Below are 7941 nucleotides of genomic sequence, written 5' to 3' on the forward strand. Positions count from 1 at the left end.
ACTGTTCACGGAAATCAGTCGTTTGTTTGTGCAGGGGCCGAACCTGTGGTGGTCCGCAACCTGAAGCACAGCCTGCTGTCTGCAGGACCAGCATGTATCGGAGAGGTGGTTGTTGAGCAGAATAGCGGTTGTCACGGCAACATCGAGGAGCCACAAAAGAGGACCAGAGTGGGAGTCCTTATCTCTGGCACCGGTGTGTTTTCAGTAGACTAAGACTGAACTTTATTGATCCTTTTGGGATGACTCCCTCAAGGAAATTTAGGTTCCAGCAGCATATACAATAAAATGTAGCAGGTAACAAAAAAAGTAACAATATAAAGAATATGATAGAATAAATAATAGATACTCTTCTGTTGGAAAAAAACATAAAAAATATACCAAAAATATGCATGGAAGAAGCAAAAAAAACATATACAAAAAATGGCTAAAGACAATGATTATTATTGCACTTGGTTGAGATTATTGCACATCCATGTGAAAGTGTCCATTAGTTCTTGCACAGTGAGGGTGCCCATGTGCTCTGGTCCTCCTCCCCCCCAAGTGAGGAGTTGTAGAGCGTGATGGCATGACGGACAAAGGAGTTCTTCAGTCAAGTAGTTCTAAAAAGGTTGAAATAGCTTCACAAATAAATAAAACAACATTTGAAAGAGTACATTGTGAATGTGTGGAGAAAAGCTACGCATGATAACTTACAAATGTTAAACAAGTCCCTTTAAGAATGGATCATAAGAGTTGCTGTCTGTGGTTTTTGTTTTCCTGTCCGTTCAGGCACCAACCTGCAGGCACTGATAGAGCAGGCCAAACGTCCGTCCAGCTCTGCAGAGATCGTGGTGGTCTTTAAAAAGTGTAAGATTTACAGAGACTCTGAATGTGTGTGTGTTTGTGCTCACAAGGTCGTGGACCACAAACTGTACAGGAGCCGAGCAGAGTTTGACGGCACCATCGACGGTGCGCTGGAAGAGTTCAGCGTGCAGTGTGTCTCGCTGGATTCATGAGGATCCTCACAGGAAGTTTTGTGAAGAAATGGAACGGTTTGTACCTGAATTTATCTGCATTTTTAGTGTCGGTCACCACGAAGATGTTTGAAATAGTTTGTTTGTCGTTGCTGCAGGAAAGTTGCTGAACATCCACCCGTCCCTGCTGCCTTCATTCAAGGGTGTGAATGCACAGAAACAGGCTCTGCAGGCTGGAGTGCGGGTCGCTGGCTGCACGGTGCACTTTGTAGCAGTAAGTGTGACAGAGCGGGGAAAAACACTGTTCTATTTTGGTTAATTGAAGGAGTCACACAGGTACTGTGTTTTTTCTGTGTGTTCAGGAAGAGGTGGATGCTGGGGCCATCATCGTGCAGGAGGCGGTGCCCGTGCTGGGCGGAGACACAGAGGAGAGTCTGTCAGACAGAATCAGGGAAGCCGAGCACAGAGCGTTCCCCGCTGCCATGGAGCTGGTGGCCAGCGGAGGAGTCAGGCTGACAGAGGACGGACACATCATGTGGAAGTCCAGTTAAGACACAGAACAATGTAGATGTTATAATAAAACATGTTGTTTGTAGCATCTTAATTGTTGTTTAGAGAAGAAGAAAAAGTACATTCCATTCATAGCTTTTAAGAAAAGGTAGTTGCAGTGGAGTGAATGTCTAAATGTAGAAAGACCAAAAAAGGTGACGATATATGCTGTAATAATGAAGCATGAATGTTTGCATTGCTAGTATTTCTTCTTAAAACCTGTGTTAATATAAATGCATGCAGGTTTTTTGTGTAACATGTCTGTTTTTATGACTTCAGAGAAACATAATAAAGAAGTCCACAGAGCTACCATATGTCCTTTTTTTCATTTAGAAGCCCCCTACGTGACTAAGATTAAACCTGTGCGACTATCCGCTCCTCCGATCGACCAGGGGAAACAGAAGTGTAGATACTCAGTAAGTCATCAGTCTTTTTGTATTTTACATGTGACCATTATTTAATCGTAGCTGTCAGCAAAGTCAAGTTTGAATTTGGCCTATTGTTTTTTTGCTATAACATTTAGACCAACTTAGTTAATTAAAATGAGAACTGGCGCCATCTGGTGGATGTTTGTGAAGCCTACAAGGAACTGCATTCAGAGAAGAGCATTTTATGGCCAATATATCATTTTACATACAAAGGGCGCCATCTGGTGGTTGCTGGTATTCACATAAGTTAAGTTATATTTAATGGAGTCTTTGTTCATCGTTTTTTAAAAATGTAACTTTTAATCCTCAAATTTGTTTTAAGTTTCTTTTTGTGTCGTTGACATTTATAGTCAAGATTTTTGAGTGCTCGTCATTAAAACAATATTTATGAATGAATTTGATGAAAACGAAAGTCATGAAGAAAAACAAAGCTGCCCAAACAGACACTATGATGGAGCCATACAGAGATCTGTAGAGTTCTTTTATTTGCTTTACTGGGAACTAATGAATATCTATAAGTATTTATTGTTTTATGTCTGCATGTAAGATCGCACAAAAAAAATAAAATAAATGAAGAACCGGAAGAGCGTCAGAGTGACGTCAGCCAGGTTAATGTTAAGGCGTGCTAATACGTGTGCTAAGGCTACCAGTAAACAGTTTGTACTTTGGTTTTGAATAATGTGAGAAGATGAAGTGAACACGGTGTTGTTGTTGAGTCAAAGTGTTAAAAATACGAAAGTGACGGAAAGAAGAGGTGTGAGTGTTTGGAGGCGCTGTGTGTGATTGTGATGGGATACAGGTGTGAGCTGTGAGCAGGTATCTGCAGATGGATGGACTCTGAGTGGACTGTGGAGGATTGTTGAGGTGAGTCCACCAGTTTGTTTGTTCCTCTGATTTATTCCGCTAAACATTTACGCGTAAACACGTTTCTGTAGTGTTGATCGAGTTGTGTGCAGAGTAAGAAGAGAAAACAAAGAAGAGAAGCGTGTCTCAGAAATATCCTGTTTTTGTTGTTGTAGATCTGCGGCCTGGTCGGACGACACGTCGAGAAGAAGGATCGTTGAAGTGACGATGGAGTCTCTGCTGAAGATTTAAGATAAGAACATTTGATTAACATGATAAAGACTGAAGAGTTTGATTTAGTTAATTAAAATGGTAAATTGCGCCATCTGTTTGTTACTAGTATGAATTTCCTTGTAGAATTTCCAAATGTCCACCAGAGGGCGCCCTTTGTATGTAAAATGATATTTAAGCCATAAAATGCATTTCTCTGAATGCAGCATGTCCTCGTAGACAACAAATAAAGTGATATATAAGCAGTTGAATGAACTCCTTTTTATTGTAAGTCTAAAAAGCAATTGTACTTTATGGAGTTTAAACTATTGTATCATAAATTATGTTATACAGTTTTACCTTAAACCTGTATTTAATTGTTTGTTTTTTTATTCAACTTTTAACATGTTTTAATGTTTTAAAGTTTCTTTTGGTGTCTTTGACATTTTTAATCAATATACATTTTAGAGCTAGTTATTAATATATTTATTAATTTTATTGAAAAAAGAAACTGCTTAATAAAGCAAGAATTCAAATAAGTCCTTCCTGTTTAAACTTAAATGATGATTGAATAGTACATCTTAAAGTTTAGATTTAATGGAAATATTTAAACATTTTATTCCAGCTACAAGTTTTTGAATTAATGCTTCTTAACCTTCAGTATATACACTTAATCTTTAATGATAAACGATAATCAAATGATTGTATCAAACTCTAAATATATTAAAGTATAAATCGGTGACTCATAAAACTTAAATAGTCAGTTTTGAATTATCTTATGTCCTTTATTAAAACAGGTTTCTCTCTGTAGTCTTCTTGTTAATCCTCAGTATTTATCAAATACATTCTTTATTGTATTTGACGTCAGGAACTAAAATGTGTTTCTCTTCCTCTGCAGGAAGTCCAGCGACGTCGGTGTAGATCTGCGGCCTGATTGGACGACACGTTGAGAAGAAGGATCGTTGAAGTGATGACGGAGTCTCTGCTGAAGCTTTAAGATAAGAACATTTTATCAACATGATGAAGACTGAAGAGTTTGTGCAGCTGTGGACTTGAGTTCAGTTTTAAAAGCAGCCGGGTGAGATGAACAAAGTGACCACTACAGGGCGCCTTTTAATCACGACTCATTCACAGCTGATCACCTGTATGTAAATGAATAGATATGCGTCAGATAAAAAGCATGCTTTATTTCATCAATGTAAACGAGCTGATCATTTGTCAGCTGCACTCTTTATTCTGGTCAAAGCAAGTTTGTGCTCAATGATAAATTGATTTTAAAAATGATTTCTCTGCCAGTGATCTAATGTTTAGGTTGTGGATCAGAAGGAATAGATGCTAAATTTACAAGATCACATGAGTCCTCTCTTTTCTTCTAAAAGCATGAAGTAGAGAACATATTATATTAGTGTTTAATGGGAGGATGAGAAAGGACTAACATGGGTTCACTGAATCCTAAAGAAAAGAGTGAAATGAACAGTGTCTTTAAATGTGCAGCTGACGTCACATCCTGACCTCTGTGTTAAGATGATTTGTCTCTGTTAGAAAGTGTTTAGTGTGTTGAATTAGAATAAAGTCATGTTTACATGAAATATCTAAACATGCTCTCTGACTCTACTCATTCAATGATAGCCTGGAGGGCAACATGTATTTGAAATGTAAACAAAGGTATCAATGCAGAGGTTCAGGATGTAGATCATTTACACCACATGTCATCACTCTTCATTGATCAGAAAAGTACAGAGTGAGTTTATCTTCACATTGACTCTTTAATCAGATCAGGTTTTGTTTCTGCCCCCAGCTGTTTGGACTGTCACTCTAACCACACTGCTCTTCTTTCTTTTACAGATGTGTGCTGCTTTGGAAACAGTGGACCTTGACTACTTCCCCAAGTCTTCAACCTCTGTGTTCAAAGCAACTTAAACCCACTCATCCCCCTTAGATTAATATGATGGGCAAGTTGTTCCACAGTGAAATGTCAGTGTGGATTAATGAGCTTTCTTTTCAATATATTCTGAGGCCCTTTACGCGTCAGTTAGTACCCTCAATGTTATTTGACATCAAAAGTTTTTAGATATGTTTTATTGATGGATGTAAATGTTAGTTTGTGCTTTGAACACTTTGGAGAAGCAGCCGATGACCTCTGTTTCCAAAGCAACACAGACCTGTAAAAGAAAAGCAGTGTGAGTATGCTTCAGATTGAACGTTTAATACTTAGAGACACAGTCAAGGCCCCACTCATCAGGTTAGCCACAGATAACATTAGCTTAAACAAAGATGTTTGCAGACTTAAAGTTAAGAAACTAAGTGTTTTTTTGCTTAACATTTCCAGGATTTAAAAGTGACTGCATAAGAAGTCTCTCCTGTTAATGTAAGTATGGTGAAGTTATTTATCTAATTAAGTGAGTGTATGTTTAGTTAAAAGTTAGCAGTGTGACGCTAAAGCTAAACTGTCAGGGTTTTTTACTTTGAAAAATTCTACACAAGAGGTTGAAAGATTTTTAATCTGGACATGTCAGAAGTCCTCAGTTTCCAAAGCAGATCTGTAAAAGAAACAAGAGCAGCATAGTTAGACTAAATGTTTAAAACTTAGACACAATAAAGTAATCTGTCCGTGTAACAGTGAATGCTAAGCTAGCATCAGCCTAAACATTCAGAAAACACTCACGGTTCTGGGGTGAATCGGGCAGCATAACTGGCTGGGGCCGGCTTACGTGTGCTCGGCGAAGTGGCGCAGGACAAGTGGCCTTTCCCCTGCTTTTGCCCTGCCGCGTGCCGCTGCCGCGCCAAGACACGACTGACTCTTTGTACTCTGCCCCGCAGGTGCTCAGCTCGGACTCGGAGCAGGTGAAGTCCATCGTCCTGATTGCTCCTCGGCCAAGAAGCCAATCACAGAGGAAGAAGTCCCGATTGATGCACGCCCCCACATGCCATCCGATTTGACGCAGCTGACCGACATTGTCCTAATCGAGCCGACGCATGCGCGTTAGCCCTCGCGCTGTAGAGGCCCTCTGATTGGCTGCTTGGGAGAGGAGCAATCAGGACGATGGACTTCACCTGCTCCGAGTCCGAGCTGAGCACCTGCGGGGCAGAGTACAAAGAGTCAGTCGTGTCTTGGCGCGGCAGCGGCACGCGGCAGGGCAAAAGCAGGGGACAGGCCACTTGTCCTGCGCCACTTCGCCGGCCCCGGCCAGTTATGCTGCCCGATTCACCCCAGAACCGTGAGTGTTTTCTGAATGTTTAGGCTGATGCTAGCTTAGCATTCACTGTTACACGGACAGATTACTTTATTGTGTCTAAGTTTTAAACATTTAGTCTAACTATGCTGCTCTTGTTTCTTTTACAGATCTGCTTTGGAAACTGAGGACTTCTGACATGTCCAGATTAAAAATCTTTCAACCTCTTGTGTAGTATTTTTCAAAGTAAAAAACCCTCACAGTTTAGCTTTAGCACCAGACTGCTAACATTTAAGTAAACATACACTTAATTAGATGAACACCATACTTACATCAACAGGAGAGACTTCTCATGCAGAGTCAGCACAACAGTCACTTTTAAAACCTGAAGACACATTCACAGCAAGGAGTGGACTGTCTCAGCATGCTCAACCTAACCACACTATTCTTTGTTTTACACATCTGTGTGCTGCTTTGGAAACTGGACTACTTTCAACATGTTTTGATTAAAAATGTTTCAACCACTTGTAGAGTATCTTTCAAAGTGAAAAACACCTGTCAGTTTAGCTTTAGCATCACACTGCTAAAATTTAACAAAACATACACTCACTTAACTGGATGACAGAGCTGGCAGGAAATGTTAATTATAAAACATTCAGTCAAACTTTAGGGCTCATGTCTTTGTTTTAACACCTCAAAGGAAAATGACAGAATATGTAAACCTTCTCTGTAAGAAAAATAAATGAACTATTGGTAGCAGACAAGTAGGACTGTTCTGTCAAACAACAGGACACTATTTAAGGAGTGCACAGTCAAGTTCGCTGACCCAACATTAAAGGCAGGGTTGCAAAACTGGCATGATTGTTTTAAAGTAGAGAGGCTTGATTGGTTTATAGAAAAACTGACAGTGGTCAAAGTTTTTTCAGAGGATATGAAGACAATTCCAACCAAAAACTTAAAGTGGATCTGGAGGAAATTACCTGCCTTTAACAGCATATCAGACTTCTAAATGAGAGAATAGTTACTTTTAAGACCACTTTTGTTACCATACAGTTGATATATTCTCAGGGGCAACAGGGATGCCTCTTCCTCCTGCTGAGAAGGATTTCTGGAAAAAAGGAGGCAGACAGCTTGTGTAAAACATTCTGTACAGAATACAGTCGCCTCCTTTTAGATATCATTTGTGTTGTCATGTGACCCTACAGATGAACTTAATAAAAGTGTGTTCACACAAAGAAATTTACATACTGTGTGTTTGTGTCTACGTTTAACATTATGTAAAAGTTGTTCTGCTAACAATAACAGAGCATGTGAGATCTCAACTTTCATAATTGATATGAATGCAGCTTATATGCGTCCAACACTTAACTGACTCTTTTGAAATCAATCATGGGAGCTGTAAACAGGGTCAGGGAGGAAGTAGTGAACTTACGAGTGTAGATGCCGGTGAACCCAGACTGGATCAGGCTCCTCACCGTCCTGTGTGACTCAGCGGAACATTTCATGTCCATCAGTGTGCTGGTTAAAAGGAAGAGGAACCCACAGAGCTGTGAAGAGACAAAGGGGGGGGGGGGGGTCATGCATAATTCGATGTTCATAAAACAACTGAAGTGACTCAGTGAAATCTAATAAATATAACACAATGGTAGTCTCATACAAGCTGCACAAACAAACCTCTAGCAGCTAATGTTGACAGTTTATCTGTATGTGTGTTAGTGGAGAGGAGATGCTAAAACTGTCTGAAGAGCTCAACGTGAGACGACACGATGAACACGTTTTGCTGCA

At 39.9% G+C, this 7941-nt stretch overlaps 1 protein-coding gene and 1 long non-coding RNA gene across 2 annotated transcripts in view; both read left to right on the forward strand.

The window, feature by feature from the left end:
* The window catches only part of LOC306818490, a 71592-nt gene extending 67158 nt beyond the window's left edge, over positions 1-4434 (forward strand). The window contains exons 2-3 of the long non-coding RNA XR_013778258.1: positions 2950-3072; positions 4058-4434. This is a non-coding gene — a long non-coding RNA (uncharacterized lncRNA). The remainder of the gene's footprint in view (positions 1-2949; positions 3073-4057) is intronic.
* Positions 980-1811, forward strand: LOC306818486 (trifunctional purine biosynthetic protein adenosine-3-like). Its single transcript, XM_079336105.1, has 3 exons — positions 980-1031; positions 1112-1227; positions 1316-1811. The coding sequence occupies exons 1-3, from the start codon at positions 992-994 to the stop codon at positions 1502-1504; spliced, it is 345 nt and encodes a 114-aa protein (XP_079192231.1). The 5' UTR covers positions 980-991; the 3' UTR covers positions 1505-1811.
* Positions 4435-7941: the final 3507 nt, after the last annotated feature.

The sequence above is a fragment of the Symphodus melops genome (genome assembly GCF_947650265.1).
Source record: "Symphodus melops genome assembly, chromosome: 23".
NCBI classification, from domain to species: Eukaryota; Metazoa; Chordata; class Actinopteri; order Labriformes; family Labridae; genus Symphodus; species Symphodus melops.

Bases quoted from the DNA above. Each gene is read 5' to 3' on its own strand.
- LOC306818486 (XM_079336105.1), top strand. From the start codon at position 992: ATGAGGATCCTCACAGGAAGTTTTGTGAAGAAATGGAACG. The intron at 1,032-1,111 runs GTTTGTACCTGA...TCGTTGCTGCAG, and splicing joins TTTTGTGAAGAAATGGAACG to GAAAGTTGCTGAACATCCAC. The intron at 1,228-1,315 runs GTAAGTGTGACA...CTGTGTGTTCAG, and splicing joins GCACGGTGCACTTTGTAGCA to GAAGAGGTGGATGCTGGGGC.